The 22,825-nt window shown below is 44.1% G+C and overlaps 1 protein-coding gene across 1 annotated transcript in view; it reads left to right on the forward strand.

Moving 5' to 3' along the window:
- Positions 1 to 1,561: 1,561 nt before the first annotated feature.
- Positions 1,562 to 22,825, forward strand: part of nmbr (neuromedin B receptor) — a 30,023-nt gene continuing 8,759 nt past the window's right edge. Inside the window, exons 1-3 of the mRNA XM_069723206.1 lie at positions 1,562 to 2,293; positions 13,326 to 13,467; positions 14,540 to 14,755. Of these exons, the coding sequence (XP_069579307.1) occupies positions 1,866 to 2,293; positions 13,326 to 13,467; positions 14,540 to 14,755 (786 nt within the window). The 5' untranslated portion in view covers positions 1,562 to 1,865. The remainder of the gene's footprint in view (positions 2,294 to 13,325; positions 13,468 to 14,539; positions 14,756 to 22,825) is intronic.

Consider the following 22,825-nt stretch of genomic DNA (forward strand, 5'->3'; position numbering starts at 1 on the left):
AAAGAGGCTGAAGCCGGCGTTACGGCGTTTCCCTCGTTAAACTGAAGAGGTGTGACGTGTCAGCGATTACGCAAACATCAGCGTCCTTCCAATAAAGACCACACGGGGGTCGATCGCAATGTTCAGAGACGGGTCCTGTTGCACGCTAACGAAGTGCAGCACCGTGATACAACAACCTTCGTGAGGAAGTGTCCGCCAACGGTACCGTTAGCTAACGCTAGCTAATTGTAACAGAAATGTTGGTAACGTTAGCTAATGATAGCAACATTGCTAATGGTAGCTAATGCTGATAACGTTAGCAATGGTGCAACCATGAGCTAACACTAATGATAGAAGAAACATTTTAGAAAAAAAACATTAACGTTAACAGACTCCGGGTTGCAAATGATTTTTCTGCTGTTGCTGTTACTCAAACTAAAAAAAACTAAAAACTCCCATGAACCTCTCAGGCTTTAAATAAAATATTGATGTTATACAACATGGAGACAATCAGGAATCTGTCAGCTGCCTCAGAAAAAAATCTAATGTTTGCAGTAAAATGGAGAACAAAGACTCAAGAAGCCTGAGCCTCTTTGAAACAACGAGATACCAAATAGAAAACCATCAAACAGCCGGCCGAAAAAACAACTGCTTATGAGGCTCAGGACCCTCGTTATTTCGTTGACCTTTGACCTCTTACACAAAATGTAATATCAGCCACACACCGAACCAACAAATGATCATGAATAGATGATTAACACATGAATGAATCTTCAGCTGCATTCGGACATTGTTTTTCATTTTCGTTCTCTATATTCTAGTTTATACATTATTTCATGTGATAACACTTCCATTTATAAACAAAGATTGTTTGTAAAAAATATTTGTAGCTTGAAGTGCCTTAAATTGCAATACCACTGAGGGCCACTAGGGGCTGGCTCAAAAGAAAACTCTCAAAAAGCATCAACTTCTGAAAATATTTCCAGCATTCATTAGATATTAGGCCTCAAACACAGATATGTTTGGGGGCAGGGCTGTTTGATTGACAGTCATATTTCCATTTATAGGAGGGCGGGGCATAGTGTCCTCAGGTTCCCAATCAGATTGATGGTATATTGCAAACAGCAGCGAGCCAATTTACCACTTTAATTACATTATATTGATCTTGTAATTAATATTGCATGAACTGCAGTCTATCATTGAGCTGTGGTTATATTTCCCTGACAACCTGCAGTTCTTTTAATGACCTGTAGGGGGACGGGGACTTGTGATAAATGTTAAATTATGTGCACGAAGACTGACACAAACTGTTTTCTTAAACCTCCCTGTTGCATATTCTGCACTGAGTGTCCACATACTTTTGGCCTCTCTTACTCTTTTTATGCCTCTTTTAATCTCCAGTTTTTCCACATTTATGAAAAGTAAATGGACAGATTAGATAAGGATGTAACGTTCTGGTGTCCACATACTTTTGGTCATCCTTCTATTCATCTCGTACTGTATATTCACTGTGACCACCCCTCCTCCTCCTCCTCCTCCTCTTCTGCTCTCCAGCTCTATATCACACACACAGAGCGAAACAGTGTGTGTGTGTGTGTGTGTGTGTGTGTGTGTGTGTGTGTGTGTGTGTGTGTGTGTGTGTGTGTGTGTGTGTGTGTGTGTGTGTGTGTGTGTGTGTGTGTGTTCACAGCGTCAAATGAAGAACTGCCTCCGTCTCTCCAGCAGCATCAGTCGTCTCTCAGCCTCCCGGACCAACAGTCACTGTTAGAAAAGTTTGTGTGTCTCGTGGCAGCTCGTGCCGGAGTGAACCCCCCGCCGTCTCTGCGCCTTTACGCGCGGATCTTTCCTCTCCTCTGGTGGATTTTCCCGCGCGCTGCTCCCCGGACATGGACGACGAGTTCCTCTCCAACTTGGCTCCGGCCGAGCCCGGAGACCCCGAGGCTCTGAGCCCCAACTCCACGGAGGAGCCCGGCTGGTGGGCGTCCTCGGACGGCGCGGAGACGGTGCACTTCGCGGTGCGCTGCGTCATGACCTCGGTGTACATCCTCATCATCACCGTGGGGCTTCTGGGCAACATCACGCTGGTGAAGATCTTCATCACCAATAGCGCCATGCGCAGCGTGCCCAACATCTTCATCTCCAGCCTGGCGGCGGGAGACCTGCTGCTGCTCGTCACCTGCGTGCCCGTGGACGCCTTCCGTTACTTCTCCGAGGAGTGGGTGTTCGGCGAGGCGGCGTGCAAGCTCATCCCCGTCATCCAGCTCACCTCGGTCGGCGTGTCGGTGTTCACGCTCACGGCGCTCAGCGCGGACAGGTAGGAGCACCGGATGTTTGTGGGGTTATTCTTATGAATGGATGACATCATTAAACTCCTGCAGCTACAGCATCCCAGAAAAGAGACTTCACTACTTTTATTTCATATGATTCAATAATAATGGCTCTTAAATATCAGTATGAGATTAAAATAATAATAAACTGTATTTGCACCTTTCATACAAGAAATGCAGCTCAAAGTGCTTCACAGCAAGAAAATGACATGCAGAGAGTTTCACATAAAAACGGATATAAAGGAACATTAAAAAAAATATAGAAAAGAAATAAAAATCAACACAAATGTTGACACAGCTGGAATTTACTCAAGTATTTTACTTTGAAGGGTTTCCTCTTTTTACTCGAGTATTTCCTTTTCTTGCAGCGTCACACCTGCAGACATCCTGCTGCCTCAGAGAAACGTTTTTACCGCACTGAATTGATGTTATCGGTTTAATTAAGATTTTATCTCATGAAATAAAACAACATATTTTTAGATTTAAGTACAGAACAGTCGATAAAGGGATTAAAATGAGCTTTAACGAAGAATGAATGTTTGCTTCTCATCACAACGCTCAATTAAAATCCATCTTCAGTGTCAGACGTTGGTTGGTCTTCTGCTGCAGTTAAACGTCTGAAACTTCCTGCTGTGTTGTTTGAAAGCTCCTCGGCTGGACGTGAAGTCACGGATCTTTTTGTGGTGGAAATACTGACTCCTTTACACTTTTTTCACCACATTTAAGATGAAGATTTTGCACAGAAACATACAAAGATCTCACGTTATGATGCAGTTTTGTAGAATAAAGCACAGCCGCCACGACATTCATGACTTTTATTTTGGGGCGTATTTGTTTTCTCTGACGAGGCCGAGCAGGTGCGACACGTTTCTGCACAATATTTCTCGATTAAACGGCTGAAAAAACGACTGTGGTGAGTTTATGTGATTTATCAGGAGCAGATAAAAGAGTCTCAGGAGCTTCTCTGCAGCTGCTGAAGCTGAACTGAGGCACCGCATTGATTAGGATCAGATAGAGTCCGCTGCTGGAGGAGTGAAGGCGGAGCTGCCGAGGTTTAAAGAGTCAAAGCTGAGCAGGATTTCTGCAGAAACATCAACAGATATGACGAAGAAGAACTTTTTCACAGGTTAGACTCCGTGTGGAGGATTTTGTGACCCTGAAGAGCATCATGACATCGTCTGTGTGTTAAACAGCTGACCTGCAGACGGCGACAGGATGAGATGCTTGATGCATGAGATTGTTGAGGTCACCATGGAGACGCTTTAAGTGTTTCAGATGAAAAGATGCAAACCGTGGACAGATCAGGAGTTCTGCAGGGATCTTTGTGGTCACGGTCTGAAAATTGGAGCCTTTAAAGTGTAACACCACCGAGGGCCACTAGGGGCGTGTCTTTTTGATTGACAGGCCTGTGGTGCAGTCAGGTTACAGCTATCAGTGGGCGGGACGTCGTATCGTCAGGTTTCCAATCAGATCGGTCAGATCCACCGCTGGATCCCGTGTGTGTGTGTGTGTGTGTGTGTGTGTGTGTGTGTGTGTGTGTGTGTGTGTGTGTGTGTGTGTGTGTGTGTGTGTGTGTGTGTTTGAGCATGGATGAAGAGGATGTAGGAGGAAGAGGAGGGAGGATAATAAGAGAGGAAGAAGGGTCGCGGTCAGACACGATGGTAGAAAACAGAAAATTCAAAATGAAAAGTTTGATCATGAGAGAAAGAGGAAGAGACTTCCTGCTGATTGAAACACAGATTGTTTTTGGTTTAGTCGTCGCGCCAGCGTCCCGACCGTCCTCAGTCTGATTGCAGATGGATGCTGGGACATTGCTCAGAATCAGGACCACTAGGCTTTACCTGCTGATGGAGGCAGAAAGAGTCCTGATGGTTTAATGGTTTTGTTAGAGTGTCTGGTGATCAGCGAGAAGGAGGGAATTTAATTTATACTGACGCTCAGCTGGGTGATCGAGTGTGTGACTGGAGGTTATTTTAACCTTCGCCATTTTGGTATTTTGGAGCCAGAAGTGACCATATTTGGACGAGCAGGGGGAGGAGCCAGATCTGGAAACCTGACTGCACCACAGACATTACATTACATTTCATTTAGCTGACGCTTTTATCCAAAGCAACTTACAATAAGTGCATTTACAACCATGAGGGTACAAAACCAGAACAACAAGAATCAAGAAAATACAATTTATTGTACCTGTCAATCAAACAGACACGCCCCCCCAAAAACAGGTCTTTTTGAATCTTCTTCTCTTCTATTATTTCCAGATGGACCTCCAGAAAACTAATAAGAAGTGACTTTAACTAACAATACCGAGATAACTGATGGACACTTGGATATGTATGTACATGTGTAGGAAAGGAGATTTAAAATATATTTTATTTTTTATTAAGTAGGAGCTGAGTTCTCGTGTTTATTTTGTAGATTTAAAACAGATTTTGGTGGACATTTTTCTGAAGCAGCTGTTTCTACTTGTTCTTATTGAATTTGTGTAAAAGCACGTTGCTGCTTGTTGTGTTGAGCCAAAAGAAAATTTGTAATCTTATTGTCATTAATTTGAAAACCCAAATATTCCTCCTGCACACCGGTCGAGTTAAATAAATACTTCATGATGCTCCTGTGAGTTCTTTTTCTTTCTGATTTATAAATGTCGCGGGCAAAATTAAATCCACTGCTGAGGCCCATTAGTCCATGCAGCGCCCCGAGGGACAGATGTGGCTGTCAGCTCCGCTTTACGTCACAAAACGCAACCAGCTTCTAACGGTTTTTCTCTCCTCTGTTTGCGTCCGGACTGAGACGACCTCGGATTCACAGTCCGGAGGAAGTCTGGACCTCGACGGCGGTTGTTGACGCGAGGACGGAGGGGTCCAATATTTCACGGAGAATTGGGCGCTTAATTGCAAATTAAGGAGGCGTGTCATGTGTCATCAGAGTGTTTCATTGGTTATTAAAGGATGAGCCCGTTTCTCTGATGGCTGGTTAGGACTGAAGACAGGAAGTGACATCTGTCAGGGTGGAAGCAGGTGTACACATTACATTACATTACATTACTACATTAATTAATACTCTGTAAGGGAGCTGCAGTACTACTGAAGGTAAAAAGAAACAGCACACGGACGGTTTTCAGTTTTCTTGATCCGGTTAAAGTTCGTGTGCAGATTTGACCTGTTTGAAGATTCAAAGCGTGAAGCCTCGTTTTGATCCGCTACCGTTTCCGCTGCCAGTTGCTGCATTCCGCGTCAATAAAAACTCACCACTTCCTGTATTATTTCAAATTAAAAGCCCTATAGTGTTTGATAAGGAAGAAACCCAAATTACATGCTGGCAGTTTTAATTACAGACGCAGCGATGAGCCTCCACACCTGAGAGTCCCCGCGGACTCCCCTCGGCGTCAGGTGATCCGCGGCACGATGGGAGCTGATCTGTGATTGGCTGCTGAGGTCAGAGGTGCTGACAGACAGTCTCAAGCTCACCTCAAGTTTCTAATGAACAACTATCGCATAGAATTATAAACTAAATGGAATTTATTTTATATCCAGGAAATAAAAGCTGCACCATGTTTTTTACTTTTATGATTTAACGGATCTGTTTGTGTGTGCGGAGGTCAAATCTGTTTCCATAAAAACACAAAGAGACACTTCTGCTCGGATTCAAGGTCAGTGTGTGTGTGTGTGTGTGTGTGTGTGTGTGTGTGTGTGTGTGTGTCCTGCGGTACTACAGGTAAAGGTCACTACACTATGTGTCATGCATGCGAGCAACAGAACGTTGATGCAGCTGGATTCCTGTTTAAGTCTCAACCTTTTCCATGCAGACTCGAAGGAAACACGAGCAGCTTTATGTTTAAAGCAGCAGCTGCTCGGTTCGTCTGCAACAAGTCGTCTCCTGAATTAAGAATTAATCACGAATATTCAGCGTGTTTCACACGTTACTGTGCCGCCAGTCTGAACTCAAACCTTGAAACACTTCTTGGAGTTTTACTTCTTTCTGCACTGGAAACAGCTGATTTTAAGATTTCTTAAAACTATCTCCTTAAATTCAATCTCTTAGTATTTAGTGCAAAATGAATGTGTGCTTTTCATTTCCGAGCTCGGCAGAGTGAACGAGAGGAAGCTGCCGAGCTCAGCGGGAACTCCTGGTCCTCTCCGTTTGCCGGCAGGCTCCGTCGGCGTCCTCGCTCTTGAAAAACACAACGGTATCAGAGTGTTCAACGGGGGAACTCATTTCCTGATCACACAGCTGCGAGCGGAGATCCAGCTGCGTGTCCGACCCCAGCGGCCTGTAACGAGCCCCTAACGAGACTAAAGGCCACTAACGAGCCCGTAACGGCTCTGAATTGGCCTGAAGGCCCTTGATGAGGAGAAGGAGCCTAATGCGTAATTAGCGCGGTGATTGGAGTAGCTGCTTCCTCTCAGGATGAAGCACCAAAAATACCCCGTTGAGCTGAGGACATCCTCGGAGAGGAGCCGAAGCCGTGGAAAGGCGGTCAGACGGCGACGGTTCAGATTCACTGTGACAAGAGAAGACATGAACCGATGAGTCGAGGCTGGTTGGTCGATTTTCCTTTTCCTAACTGGAACCTTTGAGAACTTCAGGGTCTGGAAACCTCCGGGGGAAAACCTCCACGTCCTTTGTTACTCTACAAACAAAAAGTTTTTCCCCTTTTTAAACATTCAGCTTTTTATTTTGTTCTATTATTTTGTGTTGATGCCATGCAATCACAGTGTCCTTTATCCCATGATGGCACCAATCAACAGGTAAACATCAGCCTCCGCTCGGTTTTACTGCTTGTCCTGACTTCACTCCTGTAAACACTCATAAAACCACAGACGGCAGCTCTACATGAGGACTGTCAGGAGTTCAGTTTTGTCCTCCATTTTGCCCCCGATCACCTCTCCTCCTGTGTCCCCTGTCTTTGTCTGTGGCCACGCCCCTCACCTCCCGTGGCCACGCCCCTCACCGGTCCCAGCAGATGCAGTCACTCATCCCTGATCACCACCTGCAGGTGTGCTGCATCTCCCTGATCACCTCCCCAGACTATATGTAACCTGCACAACTCTGGTTGTCGGTTCATTGTTTGTTAGCTCCCCGTCCGTCTTCCGTCTGCTCCCCGTCAGCTCTCTGTCAGTCCTGTTCCTGTTCCCGTTCCTCCGGCCTCTGTGTCTCCTGCGGATATCCCGGTCAAAATCACCAGTCGGTGGAGTTGCCCTCCCAGCTTGGAGGATTGTTGACGCCGTCCCTTCCGCTGGTCTGCCGGCTGTCCTGTTACCCGTGTCCCCGCAGGAGCTGTCGGTTGAGTTGCCCTCCCGACTGGACGTAAAGTGGACACGCTTGGTGCCACCTTTTGGTTTGTAGTTTTTTGTTTCTTTATTTTTTGGACAATAAAGACAGTATTTTTGGAACTTATACCTCGAGTCTGTGTGCTTGCATTTGGGTCCTAGAAAGATACACCCACCACATAACAAGGACGGCTGGACGCAGGATGCGAATACTTTGCATTGGTTGTTTTCTCTATTTTTTTTTTTGATTTTGATTTTATACACTTTATTAATCCCCGAGGGGAAATGTCTTCACTACAGCAGGGGGGCTCTCAGGGGGGAGATGCTGCAGCAGGCTGCCACTAGCGCGGCGCCAGGTAACCTGACCTGAGGTGCATGTTTTTGGATGATGGGAGGAAGCCGGAGAACCCGGAGAGAACCCACGCAAGCACAGGGAGAACATGCAAACTTCGCACAGAAAGGCCCAGGACCGGATTCGAACCCGGAACCTTTTTTGCTGTGAGGTGACAGTGCTAACCACTGCACCACCGTGCCGCCCAAAGAGGGTTTAATTCAGGCCGATTCAACTAGCGGTCCTAGTGTGACCAGATTTTAGAAAAAACTAAAGTTGGATGCGTCATTGGTGCTGAGAGGGGAACATAAAAATGCACAAAAGAACATGCAGGTTAATGGTTCATTCTATTGGAGCCAGCCCCTAGTGTCCCTCTGTGGTATTGCACTTTAAGGCACTTCTGCATTGGCCTAATTTTTCAGAGCAGTCAACTATTATATAGTCTACCATCTCGAGTCATAGACAAGCTGTGTGGGTAACCTTGGCGACAGGACAGTGAGGGGGCGGGGAGGATCGGGGAAACCCTTGCGTGAGTGTCGGTTGTGATTTGTGAAAATCTGATTCCAGACAAAAAACTACTGACATTTATTTACTTTACAAGTAATAAACTGTTTTGTTGACATTAATGTCCATTAGTTTGATTTTTTTTTTTGTAGCCGTTAAAGTTAGAGCTCTTATTTGGCCAACTTGTTGAAGTTGAGCAGTTGTGCTTTAATCCATGAAGAGCTTATGTTAATTAGACTGTCCCAGAGCCTGAAGGTGAGTTTTAGTTGCGTGATGACCTAAAGTCAGAGGGCGTTTTGGATTCAGGTTTTCAAACAGGACTTCCTGTCAGAGTGCTTTATTATGGACCTAACAGCCACCACATGAAGGCAGGTGGACGGTGGAGTGAATTAGATCTGCCCATCAAATCCATTTCAGCTGGACTTCCTGCAGAGAGACCGACTCTCAGATCAGAAAAGATTTGGATCAGAGGTCGCGTCGACGCCAACTACAGAGAGAACAAAGCCGGCAAGATGGAGAACTGGCAGGATAAAGGGAATCGAAGCCAAGGTGAAGAGGAAGAAAGTATTCCTTTCCAGCTTTGTTTGTGGAATCGATTTTTCTTTCATCTTCCAGCTACCGAAGCATCGACAGCAGGAGATCTGAGGAGGAGAAGAAACAAAAAAAGAGTGGTGCTCCGCTGTGTGCAGCGACGGTGAAATCACCTGATGGAGGTCTTTAATGGAAGGAAACGGCTGCAGGGTAAACGGTGGTGGAGAAGAGAGAGAAAGAGGAGGATACAAAGACTTAGAGAGGAAGAGAAGAAGGACGTGATTGGACCAAAGCAGGGACAGCTAAACAGTCTTGCGATCGCAATAATTAACGCAAATTCAAGTAAACTGTAATATTTATGGAAACCTGCAATTTATTAAAATTCCTGCAATTTTACCGCAAATTTTTTTTGTCATCAGAAGCTGTGCTGAAAGTATTAACAGCATAAAGTACATCTTTTCTGGTGCTTAAAAAAATAAAAACCGAAATTTCTTTTTTGACTTGCAATTTTACGTCCAAAAAAAAATTTAAACTCTGCAATTTACATCGCAATTTTTGATTAAGTCCTCCGCAAAAATCAAACATTTTTGATCGCAACAATCCTGGAGGGATTGTCTAAAGGTCACGAAATGAAGTTTGAGCTATGACTGGAACAACTTCCTGCTCAAACTTGGACACCTGGGAGTCTCCACAGCCCGACGGCTCCTCTTGGTGCTCTTTTTGGTGGGCGGGGCCACGTGAGCCTTAGTGCTGCAACCCGCGGGATTATAAAGCCTTTTACTGGAACATGTGAGCTTGTGATTTCTGCTGAAGAAGCTCAGAGGAGCTGCAGGTGAAGTTGTCAGGGAGCGCAGTGGGAACAGAGTGTGCTCTCAGACTATCTTCATCTGTGAGGAAGATCTGCTGGAGGGTGTGTGTGTGTGTGTGTTTGTGTGTGTGTGTTTGTGGGGTAACAAAGTGTAACAGATCAGAACAACAGATGTGGAGGTGTGAACTCAATCAGATTATCACCTCAATTAAATCAGGAGGGGAAGTGAAACAGAACATTAATGCAAATTATATGTCATTTTCTAATTATGTGTCATTTTCTGGTCGTCAGTTCAAAATAGTTGCGACGTCTGAGGAAAATGTTGATCTTCCCAACGGCCTCATCTTTTCCCGCTGTGACTTTGTACGTCCTGCATTACGTTACCTCCCTGTTAGCTTGCTAAATTGTTTGCCTCTGTGGCCTCCAGACGCCAGCCACATCGCTGTTGCCTAACAATGGAGTTTTCATGACTTTACCACTTGAACGCGGAGCATACGGTGAACACGACTTCCCGTGTGGTAACCACGAGCTCACGAGTTTGGTTTGAACGCAGCATGTAATTTTTGTATGAGGTTTTTGCGAGCGGTTCTAATCCTGGACGAGCCCCCAATTTATGTCCCGGCTCGGAGACAGAAAATAAGGAGGGATTTCAACCAAGAGCTCCACAGTTGCCTTTGAACACAGCGCACCTGATTGGCCCGATCCACTCCATCCAGAGGAGCTGCTCTGTTGATGAAAACCTGCCGTGAATGAATGTGACACCGAACGCGTCACCGGCCTTTGCATCAATAATAAAGTGATTAGCAAATCCAGCAGGTGATGTGAATGGGAAGGTTTCAGGGCCAGAAGGTGACGAGACACTCCTCAATCTTTTTTTATCTGCAGACAGAACGGAGATAAAAACGTTCAAGACCCCGGCGGCTTTGTGTTTCTGCGCTGCATTCATCGCCCTCTGAATCATACAGCATAACGGCAGAGTCCTCGTGTAGACGCTGTTTACGCTCAACATCTGGGTCTCGACTCACTGAGAGACCCAAGACGAGACAGAAGAAAAGTCCTCATTGTGCTAAAGGGACAAAACAAGGACACAAACATCCGGGAGGACAAACAGAGTTGGAGGGAACAGACGGTCAGGCAGCAGGCAAGTGGGGACGTGCAGGTATTTATGTTCCCTGATCAGGGAACAAGAATCTGGTGATTCAACTCGGTATCACAGCCAAGTGTGAAATAGACACGCCTGTCCACTACAGCAAAAAACTTGACATAGCTACGCTTTGGGCTTTCTATGCGTGAAAGTTACATGTTTTGTTAGACCAAGTACGAAGGACATCTTTTGCCATTAGTCACCACACTTTTTGCAGAAACTTTCATGTTCCTGTAAAACACGCAGTAGGTTTCATTTTACAGGAAAACGTGTAACTTTCCCGTGTTGGTCGGGTAAATGCGCACTGGACATTCTCTACGGACTGAGCGTGCTCAGATTTTTCTGGCTTCCTTCTAGTTTAGCCCTGTGAATAAACAAACTCTTAACTTTCCAAATGTTATCAGACTGAATGGATCAAAATTTTATCGCTTTGGGAGTTTTGATGCTTGAAAGAATTTATTAAAACACTTTGATTCAGATTAATGACACCGACCCCGGATCTGAAGAATATTTCAGTCAACAACCTCACAAAATTAGATTTCAACTTTTTGTTGGACGTTTTAAGTCTTAACGTTTGAAATAAAAAGCTGTTTTGCAGATCTGTTGTTTCTAATTGGGTGAAAAAGGCTTTTACTTTAATGAGTTAATTCTACACACGATAAGTTTAAACTCTTCAAGAACAGCGAGTTTAATTTTTGAGTCTGAAAACCAGCTTCATATTCTTTCCACTTTACCAGCGAGACCTTCTCATCCTGGGGACAAAACTTGCAGCTTCTGCGCGACATGAATAATCAATAAATTACTACATCAATAAAACATATACAGCCAGACAATGGAAGATTTATGGGCAAGAAGTGTACGTGCGAGTGTGCAGTCGACTCTCAGGCCCATGAATGAATCATGATCTGTCCTCTGTGTGTGTGTGTTTGTGTGTGTTTGTTGTGTCCTGACACAGGGTTTTGATATCCTGGTGTAAATACAATGTCCAGTCATGACAGCAGCTCTGGAAGCTGTCAGAGTTACATCAGCATCAACCCCCCCCACCCCCCCCACCCCCCTCCCCCCACACACACACACAGAGGGCAGATCATGACCCAAATCCAAACACACCAACTGATCACCGGACCACTCAGCAACTGATCAGCAGCAGGTGAGGCAGAACGTCAACAGGTGCAACATATTGATCCTCATGAGATCTGATTAGAAAACAACAAATTTAACAAATTTGTTGGTAAAACACAAAAATAAACTCCCAACTAAAATAAATAAAATAAATATATATTTATATAAATAAAGAACCAATTAGTGAAGATGTTTGAAAAGGGCTCAAAACCATATAACGTCCACCACACCAACCTGAACAGACAATTTAACAGACACAAACAGATTATTGGAGATTAGTAGCACGTTTTTCCACTCATTTCTTTTCTATTAAAAAACCCCCCCAAAAAACCCTCTATACAACAGAGGTGGGCGGGGCCTCAACACCACATCAGGGACGTCACGCTAACCTCAATGTTTTTGAGGTGACATGTGACTCTGAGAACTAACGTTTCATCACTGCATTGAAACAAATTAGTCGTAGTCATCTGATTAAAAACGTAAACGATCAACGCTCGACTCAATCCTCGAGATATTTTCAAAGATTTTCGTACGTAAGGGACCAATGAGCTTGGAGCTGGGAGAACTTCAGAAATGGTGCGAGGACTTCAAGTAATGAATTACTTCCTCCGCTAACTATTTTACCTCATTTAGATTTAAATTCAGCAGCATACATAACGTGTCCAGCTCCACTGGATTGACAGATGGCGGCCGGTCACTGGTGTAAATCAGCCGTCCGGGTGAGCCTCCGATCTGCTCCGTCTAATGAGGAATTTAAATGCAGCTCCGTGATTACAGAGAACTGTAATTATGATTAGTGCGAGAGAGCGCCATTGTTTCGCGCCTTTGTCCTGCGGTTCAGCGGATGTCCAGCGTCCGATGGGCTTCATCATTAATTAACAAAAGAGCCTGGAGCTGTCAAAAGAAAAAAAATATGATATAATTAGGAGGAGATTAATGTTTGGTTTTCAGAGAATATGAAGTGTGATGGTGGGCTTTGCTTTCGTACTGTTTTTTCACAGATTCAGTGTGCTGCTGCATTTGTCTGCAAAATAATAAAAAGTGTGGTGTTGTTGTTGAAGCTGTCGAATCCTGCAGTCCCTCGACGTCTCATGAAGAAAACAACAGCAACAACAACAGAAAGAGAGAGACGAGTTCTCCCTCACTGCCACAGGTGGTGCTCAACTTTTGATTCTGCAATGCATCATGGGAGTTAACTTGAAGTGTAAGCAGCGGTGAGGTGTTCGTCCTCCGTGAGCCGGCTCGTCTGGGAGGTTCTTTTTGTTTTGACCCGATCCCACGCTGATGCTTCCCTCCTCCTCTCCCTCAGGTATAAGGCCATCGTGAACCCGATGGACATCCAGACGTCCAGCGCCGTCTTCTGGACGTGTCTGAAAGCCGTGTCCATCTGGCTGCTGTCCGTCCTGCTCGCTGTCCCCGAGGCCATTTTCTCACAAGTCGTCGCCATGCAGGTAAAAATGAATCCACGACACGTCCTACGAACACGCCACACACGAGTACTAGACAGGTTTCTTCGTTTTTCTCACTGAAAATAGTTCCCCCTTAAGGCGGTGGCGTTACCATAGCGACGCCGCACAAAACCGCTGTGATGTTATTTTCTAAATCACCTTTCACTTCTACCGACAGAAGCCGGTGTTACAATTCAGTTCAGGTTTCGTGTCTCACCTCGGGGGCGAGGTTTGTTCTCAGGCTTGAGGATTAACTACTCAGACTCTGAATTTATTGATCACACCTCGTGTGTGACCACTAAATGTACGCTGAGGACAGTGTGTTATCAAAAAGTATTGTAAACATTGTTTTTTCGAATAGAAGCAACATGACGCTGCATTTTTTTTCTGCGCTGAATGTTAAACGTTGCAAGTTTTTTTTCTGATCAGCGAGAGTTGAATTTTTTTTTACCCAGCTGTCCAATCACGGCGAAGACAAGCGAACGCGAATACGAGCAGTGTATCCAGACTATAATAAGGAAAGCTGCGAGCGTACTTTGTATCCAGGACGTGAGGCTGCCACGAGTTGGGATATATACGATTCCATTCACGCGTTGTTGTCATACTGCGACATCGTTCCCATAATACAAAAAACGACGCATGAACGAATCCCTGAAAAATAACAGCAGCTTTCAGTGTGAACAGAAATGAGATTAAAATAAATCTCCGACAGACATGAATACAAAACATTGTTGAGTCTGACCGCAGGATAAAACATAAAAATCAAATGATGAGCCGCTCGTGGTCTGGATGCTTTCGTGACCTTCGGTGCGTTCGGCCTAAGGCAGGTGTTCATCTGAAGGCTCATCACAGACGGAGGAGTTTAAACACAAACACCTCCCTCGACTCCGATCAGCTGTTTCATGGTCATCTATACCAAACACGAGCTCTTCTCTGCAGCCACTTTCGTGATCTTTCCTCCATTTCCTCCTTCTCCATCTTCCATCGTTTTCTTTCGTCCTTCTTCCTCTTCTCCTCCTTCCTCCCCTCCTTCCCTCCCTCCTTTCCCTCACCTCCTCGCTTCGTGTCCTCGCAGGGCCACAGGGACAACACCAACGTCACCTTCGTCAACTGCGTGCCGTACCCGCTGTCCAATCAGATGCATCCGAAGATCCACTCGGTGATGATCTTCCTGGTTTACTTCCTGATCCCTCTGGCCATCATCTCGGTGTACTACTACCACATCGCCCGCACGCTCATCAAGAGCGCCCACGACATGCCGGGGGAGGTCAGCGAGCACACCAAGAGACAGGTGACCGACGGACGGACGGACGGATGCGTGAACGAATGAACGAGTGAATGAATGAATGAGTCTTGTTTTCATTTCTAACAAACACTTTCTGACTCATCGCTTCATCGCCGTTAGACTTTCTGAAGCATTTCAACGGTCTCTGTCGACCATTTCCAGAGTTTGACATAAAAAAAAAAGAAAAAAAAAGAAATTGTATTGGAAATCCCTGCATGGGCTCAGGAACACTTGGCTGCAATGATTTGTTTAAAATAAAAACTGCGCAATAGAACAAAGCGTTAAAAAAAAAGAAGCTCAGCCAACCCGACATGTCGGTGGCTGGATGCATCTTTAAATCTGAAGATATTAAATATTAGTTTTGCTTCAGTCCATATTGATTTGTTAATGTTAAGAAATGAATGAAAATCATCCATGAAGGAGAGAGAAAAGAAATAAAGTCGAGCAGTAGCAGAATAAGTAAAGTGCCGTCTGAGATCACGAACTCCTGCAGAAAGTGAACAGTCTGAAGTTTAGTTTAATGGACTCTCTTTTCACACCTCCTTGTCTTTCGGAGGCCTCGGTGGAGAAAGTGTCGGTCGGTGTGAGTGATCGCTTCACACCAGCTTGATCGTCACAGATGGAGAGGAGGTCAACGGGGAGCTGAATTATTAAAGGCCTGACGGCGGCGGGTCAGATCAGGTGTACACGATCGATGATGGAGCGCCCGAGCGGAGAATTACCGACACTCTCCGGGGAGTTTCGCGACCGCCGTTGACGGTGAACCCTGAACGTCTCACTTCACGGCACTAATACAGTCGGAGTCCCGTCACCAGTCGGCCCACCAGTTTATTCTTTTTTTACGAATTATTTCCAGGTGTTTCCAAACTGCATCTTTCTGAAGCTGCCATCGATCAATCTCGACACTTCCTGTAGCTTTTTCACATTAAAAGCCAAACAGGAAAGGGAGGGTTTGTTCCCACCGAGCGGCTGGAAGTCTTTTATTTTTAATGAAACATCTGTGCAGAAGTCAATGATTTGTTTACAACAGCGTTTGAAGAACTCGGTGGAAATAACAAAGTTCACAGACGTACCAACAACAGAAGAACCGACATAACTGTCGAGACTCGTTCAGACTCGAAGATTTGACTCGACCCGAATCTGCTGTAAAGACTCGAGACTTCGCTTGTCTCTCATGAGCTGAGATTTAAATGTTTCAAATGATTGATCCGACTTCAGACTTGAGTTTAACACATTTTCTTGGTTGGACCTCTTTTTAGACGACTCACACTGGACGTAGAGACGCGATAACAACCCTGACGGTAACGAAAGAATAGACCTGTCGTTGTTTTGCTTTCCTTTGGTGGTGGAGCCCGTTTAACTGACGGAGTCACAGCGAGAGTCCTTTCAGAGGCAGAAAAAGCTGAGCGGGCTGCGCCAAGTGACGGTGACCTCGTCGAACTCGGGGTTAATGGACACAAACAGTGAATCAACTGATGACACAGAGTTGAGAGAGGAGGAGGATCATCAGCGAGACATCGAACGCTCTCTAACTGTGTTCATAGACTTTAAAAGAAAGGACCTGAGACGTAAAACATATATTTATATATATATAAATCCCCTCTCAGCCTACGTTGGTGTATTTTAGTGTATTTGCCAATGAAGGAAAATCTTAACACAGCATCCAATAAGTTGAGTGACATCTATTTATATTATATTATATTAAATTATATTATATTATATTATATTATATTATATTATATTATATTAAATTATATTATATTATACACGGCAGAGTGCTGCACAACATCAGACAGTTAAATTTAAAGACGGGAAAACAATAAGCAATTAAAAAAGAAATAATGTTTTCTTAAGTAACATTTTCCACTTGTTTTTTTTCATTGTACATTTTTTTTATTTTGGACAAATTGGAAAACACACCGAACCTAGATCGTTTTAAAATGTCTTTATTCACAAACTGAAAAAGAGGAAATGTTGAAATACTGAATGTGTTGCAGTGAAACTGTCTGATTGTTTGTTCTATCCGACCCTCGAAGACAAACATTTACAGAACAGATTTTATGTACATCTCGTCGCTGCCGCCATTACGGTACATTTTCCTCGTTATATTAGGAAACCTGGACTCGACTGAAAGTGGAAAAGTTGGCTTTAATGAGACATCTTGGCTTTGAAATAACAAGAAAACATGAGATGTTGTTATAATGAGAAAAGTTTTGTGTAAAGCGGAATAAAAAGGACGAGAAATGTTCCTCTAAAAAAGAAGGAAAAGTTGCAGCAACATCTTAGAGGAGTTAATTTATTCTGGCGGCGGTGCATTGATGTGTTTCGGTCCTTTTACGTCTTCAGTAAAGCAGCTCGTATTGCGTCCTTACATGTGGCTGTAATGTGAAGGCGTCCGCATACTTTTGGCCACATATTTCCACATGTATCACCTCCCGTGTGGCAGGATTTTGATCAGAAACCAATAAAACAGGGAAAGTAAATAGATGGTCATTCAACCTTGAAGTCAGACAGAATGAAATTCCTCCCTGTGCGTCCGTCCGTCCGTCCGGTCGTATCATGTGCGTCGTCTAATTCATCTCATTACCCCTAAATCCATCTCAGCGTCCTCGTGGGGTGCGATGCCATCTGCTCTCTCTTAAATTGAAAATAAATAAATAAATAAAACCCTCCTCACACGTATCTTCACATCCATCAGGGCTACAAGACAATCGCTGCATTAACTGCAAACGCCCACATCAATACCGAACACGTCTACGATCTTATCTGAGAGCACGGCTAATTCATTATGTCCCCCGAGATAAAACACACACACACACACGCACGCACGCACGCACGCACGCACACACACACACACACACACACACACACACACACACACACACACACACACACACACACACAAACCCACGCATGCACGCACACAAACACACTGAAGCTGGGAAACTAAATTTAAGATGACATTGCTGAAAACGGTCACTTACACTCACTGTCCACTTCATTAGGTACACCTGTTCAGCAGCTCGTGAAAGCAAACATTCAATCAAATCTGATCTATAAAACAAATAAACAACTAAAACAGTCTCAAGATGCTTTAAAGAACCCAGAACAAAATAACAAAGGTTCCCAAACTCTTCAGAACCAAAGCTAATTCTCCAAGTACCTCCCACTGCACACAAACAGTTTTCATTTAAAAATTAAATTCACTTATTTAACGAGATCAATTTCCTCAAAGAAGAATAAATAACAACAACATAAGGCTGCTGTTTAAAAAAAAGAAGAAAGAAGACATTTACATCTCTCATATCATCTTATGTCGTTATGTCGGAGGTGACGTCCCCCAACGGAGCACACGCAAACTTAATTCATAAAATATTTAAAAAACAGCCAACGTTAACGTCATTCTAATGCAATGGATTTATTCGGGATGGGCATTTCAAGCAAAACTACTATTCGAACTTCACTCTGAACTATTTGATTTTTTTATGTTGTTGAATAAGCGGTTCGCAAACGGCTTCTAGGTGCATTACCGCCACCTTCTGGCAGCAGTAACCAAAAACAATGAAATAAGACTTTGATAGTCGTATAAAATGTTGGATTTTTTAAAGTTTTTCAATAACTCTTTCAAAACAATGTCCCATCAGTAACCACCAGTGGTACCACAATTTGGGAATCACTACCACAGAGGAAAAACGTTCTTTTAAGAGGAAGCAACATTGAGCAAAACCACGCGGAGACATTCGGGATGGTTCGTGGATAAAAATCCGTCAGCCAGCGATCCAGTTATGAATACAGCTTGGTGGGTAAACACCTGACGAGGTTACTGTTAGAATGACAAGCAGAGCAGTGAAGCAGAAAACATGTCAATGCTACTCGTTTGTATGACAAGTAAATAAGCAGCCGGTATGTTTGTGCATCAGCAGCATCGCTCAGTCTGCAGATGGACGAGAAAGAAAGAAAAAAGACGCAGATGTCTCGTATCTACACGTGTAATTATAACTAATTGTAGGATATCTTCACACCCACTAAATCGAGAAACCATATTTTATAAACCAAATGTGGAGAATTTTGCAATCAGTTTCTTCTGACTCTTCTGTTCTGAGTAATCAGCTTTCATTTTTGTCAATTTGCCGTTATCGATCGTCCCTTCGGTTGGACTTTAATTTGAACTGACGGTTGACTGACGGCTCCTGAATACCAAAATGATTGCGCGCTCCGCCGTTTGACTTATTTTTCTCTGCCAGGTTTTGGGCTGCAGGATCAATCAGAGCCGGAGGCCGTTACAGACATCGGCTTGGCAGGTGGCACCGAGTGAATGCTCAGACGGCTGTCGGGCTCACATCGACATCCAAAACAAACAGAAAATAACTTCGCTTCAAACCACAGGAGGTCTGACGAACGGCTAATAATAATGAAGAGTAAAAAACACAGGCAGAAGGCGGGAAGAGCAATTGATCATTTCTGCAGACAGAGTTTTTCAGCACTTTCTGAAATTTAAATAATTGCTACTCCTGATTAATTTAATTAAAGCTGTCGGGGTTGTTTATCAATGTGAGTTTTCACAAGAAAAGAAAACCTCCCCAGTCTTTGAGCTAAAAGATCAGAAAATCACAACTTCTGGAATCTTTGAGAGCACACATTATAATATCATACATGTTATCAAATGTTCTGCTTCCATATTTCAGTGTTCTTTATTTTCAGTTTATTTTCAGAATTTCAGGAGAGAAGTTTGTGCTTTTTAAACAGGAGTTTATCGGAGCCAGCCCCTAGTGGCCCTCGGTGGTATTGCACTTCATGGCACTTCAACATCAGCATTACTTTTCAACACCAAGAAGCTGCGTCCAGTCCACTTTTATATACAGTCTGTGGTCTCTGTGCGCGACAGCGCCCTCTAGTGGTCGTTGTAATTATGGTGGGAGCAAACTAGGAAGTCTGGTGACGTCGGGAGGAGGTCGGGGCGGATGGATGGGTCGGCGGGACTTCGACGCAGGAGACTGCTGCGTATTAAGCTGTAACTCATCATCAGTTTAACATCGTTTCCTCGGAGGTCTTTTAGTTTAACTTGTAAATGAGAAAAAAATACATTTGCTTTCCACTCCTAGACTTCTTCTTACAGCTCGTCGTCGCTGAGTCAGCAACCGTGTGGCTTTGAGTGACGGCTGATTGACAGCTGCAGTATTCGAGCAAATGATGGCACAAGCAGACAGGAGCAGCCTGAGACCTGCTGCCGGTGTCACCGAGCTGGCAGGCGGCCACGACGATGCGGCTTTAAAAAGAAGTAAATCAGAAGGATCCAGACGCTCATATCCGTCTGGGATCAGCAACAAGAAGGAAAAGAAGGCGGATTCACTAATTAGAGGAAAGATTTGTAGTCTTTTAAGATGTATAATGAACCTTTTGGAGGATCTGATTGTCAGAGTTTCTCAAAGAAAACACCAAACTCCGAACTGTTCCGTGAAGCTTCGGACAGATAAAAGTTTTTTTGTTTTTGTTTGATGCACAAACATCAGCGAATCTTCAGCAGAGAAGACTGAAAGTCTGCACCGATATCAGGAGCTTTATTTCACGCTCTGCTGGGTTCTGACTTCAGACAATTCCAGTCCCCTCCCACCCAAAATCTGCCCTCGCAAAGCTCGGCGCCGCTTGCCGAGAAAACTCAGAGACCAGAGGCAGCGGAATAAAACGTCGACCTGCATCGCCAATAAAGAGCATCATTTGTCATGACTTCGAAATGTTACAATAAGGTTGAGTTGCGTTAGCGGCGGACATCGTGACCCGAGGCCGCAAGAGAACACAGACGGACTCATTTGTTCAGATTAAAGTGAAACATTTTGGATATAAAAACTGCCGTGATTGAATTTTGTGTACTCGCGGAGGATCCGATATTACAGCTGTCCGGCCGGGTCATTCTTCCTTTGCAGATATAACATCATCATCATCATCATCATCATCATCATACAAATGTAAGCTTTTACAAGAGAAACAGAAGAGACCCTTAGAGCTGCAGAGGGACGAGCTGAATTTAACGTTGGAACGATCTGACTCGGTGAGGAAACGGCGACAGTCCTGCCTGGTCCCGCCTTTTTTTCCCCGTTCTTTTTTGCGACACCAAGTCGTAGCTTTGCAGAGTGGAAACACAACTGAAGCCCATTTCTGAGTTAGAACTTTACTCTGTTTAACGACTGCATGCAGTACACTGATCTTTATTTTGTGTTTTCTGAAAAGCAAATATTAGAAAAGTTGCATGTCTTTGGATCTTTTGCATTCCAGGGAATTTTTGTGCCTAACTAAAGACTGGATATAAAAGAGTTCGTAGCTTCAGGTCTAAAAAATAGAAGTGTCTTCAGCTGCAATACCAGCGAGTGCCACTAGAGGTCGGCTCCAAAAAGCCTCCGGCTCCATAGACTCCCATTCAACTTGTCTCATCAAATCCAAAGTGAATAAAATGTGTCCATCAGTTATCTCGGTGTTGTTAGCTAAAGTCACTCCTTCTTATTAGTTTTCTGGAGGTCCATCTGAAAATAATCCCTCATTCATTAGAAAAGAAGATTCAAGAAGACCTGTTTTTGGGGGCGTGTCTGTTTGATTGACAGGTCTGTGGTGCAGTCAGGTTACAGCTATCGGTGGGCGGGACGTAGTATCGTCAGGTTTCCAATCAGATCGGTCAGATCCACCGCTGGCTCCTCCCCCAGCCAGAAACACTTTCAGAACTTTCTGATCGCGTCTCGTTCGTACACGTCAGTTCTAGGAGGCTTTTTAGCTTCTTTCAGCTTCGCTCTCGGTGCTCCGACTCTGCAGCTGTTTGCGGCACCGGGTTGTTTTCTGATGCCGTTGTTACTCAGTGAATGACAGTAAACAGAAGAAGAAGTGTTTCAGGTGAATGTTCACAGAGGAAAAGAGCAGCGAGGAGGAACGATGGAGAGAGAGGTGCCACTCAGAGATGAAGGGGTGACACATGAAACGGCCGACAGATAAAGTGAGAAAGATTGAACAGCAGCGAGCTCTGAAGAAAAAAAAGGCAAATAGGGAAAAAAGTTCAGGTGAGAAAATCCACAACTTGTGAAGAGATGAAAGTTCAGTATTTTAAAGTAGTTAGACGTGAAATTATTTTTCTTTCATCCAGGCAAGGAAACATCTCAACAACTTTTTAAAGTTTGTTCAGATTTTCATGTTTCCCAGAAGATGAACTGTCATTCAGAGATTCATTACTTGTTTACATGCAGTTTCTCAGTCTGTACTAATTAACTGGTGGAGACATTTTATTGACTAAACTTATTGAAAAGTTTCACGTGTGTATTTGTTACCTGTTGTGCTCACAAGTGCAAAGTCTTTGGTCCAAGATAGACAATTCTAATGAGACAATTATCCGGTTTGCTGTGAAGTTTGTCGTCTGGATCTCCAGTTGGAAGGAGCTCGTTCATTTCCTACGAATCAATGAGGTCGATCGGTGGTTTGTAAAGACTTTGATAAAGATAGCGCTGGAAGCCCGAACCCTCGGACCAGATGTCCTCCCGTCTCCACCGCTGTGCTGCAGTTTAACATCGTGTCTCTCAGCAGCCTCTCGTCCTACATTCAGACAAGAATACATCTTTTTTATGTTGATTTTTCTACGTTTTATTTGTCGCACACCTTTTCAACACAAACAGCAACAACAGCCGCAGCAGTAACGCACAGAACAACAAACACACAAAAAGCTGCGACTTCAGATGAGACACGAGTCGCTGCAGCAGCTCAACTCCGACTTTCCTATTTTCTATTTCTGATACGAATGACGGAGACGAGAGTTCATCTTTATTCATGAAACTCCGACAATAGAAAAGCCAGAAAAACCCTCCAGTCACAAAATTTACAGAGAAATGGTCGCATGTATGCGTGTGTGTGTGTGTGTGTGTGTGTGTGTGTGTAAACCCTCTGCTGTTAGACCATGATCAGTACATCCTCTCCTAGAGGTGTGTGGATCTCAGTATTCAGAGTTCTTCGGACTATTGATTCTCTAGATGGATAAAAACAACCAATGATTCAGAATTTAATATCATTTCATTTGTGCTCATTTTAATTTCAGTAAACACTAAAGAA

The sequence above is a fragment of the Brachyistius frenatus genome, unplaced genomic scaffold, assembly GCF_029030835.1.
Source record: "Brachyistius frenatus isolate BFR_SWC_R1_liver_20210118 unplaced genomic scaffold, ASM2903083v1 Contig_320, whole genome shotgun sequence".
Lineage (NCBI taxonomy): Eukaryota > Metazoa > Chordata > Actinopteri > Embiotocidae > Brachyistius > Brachyistius frenatus.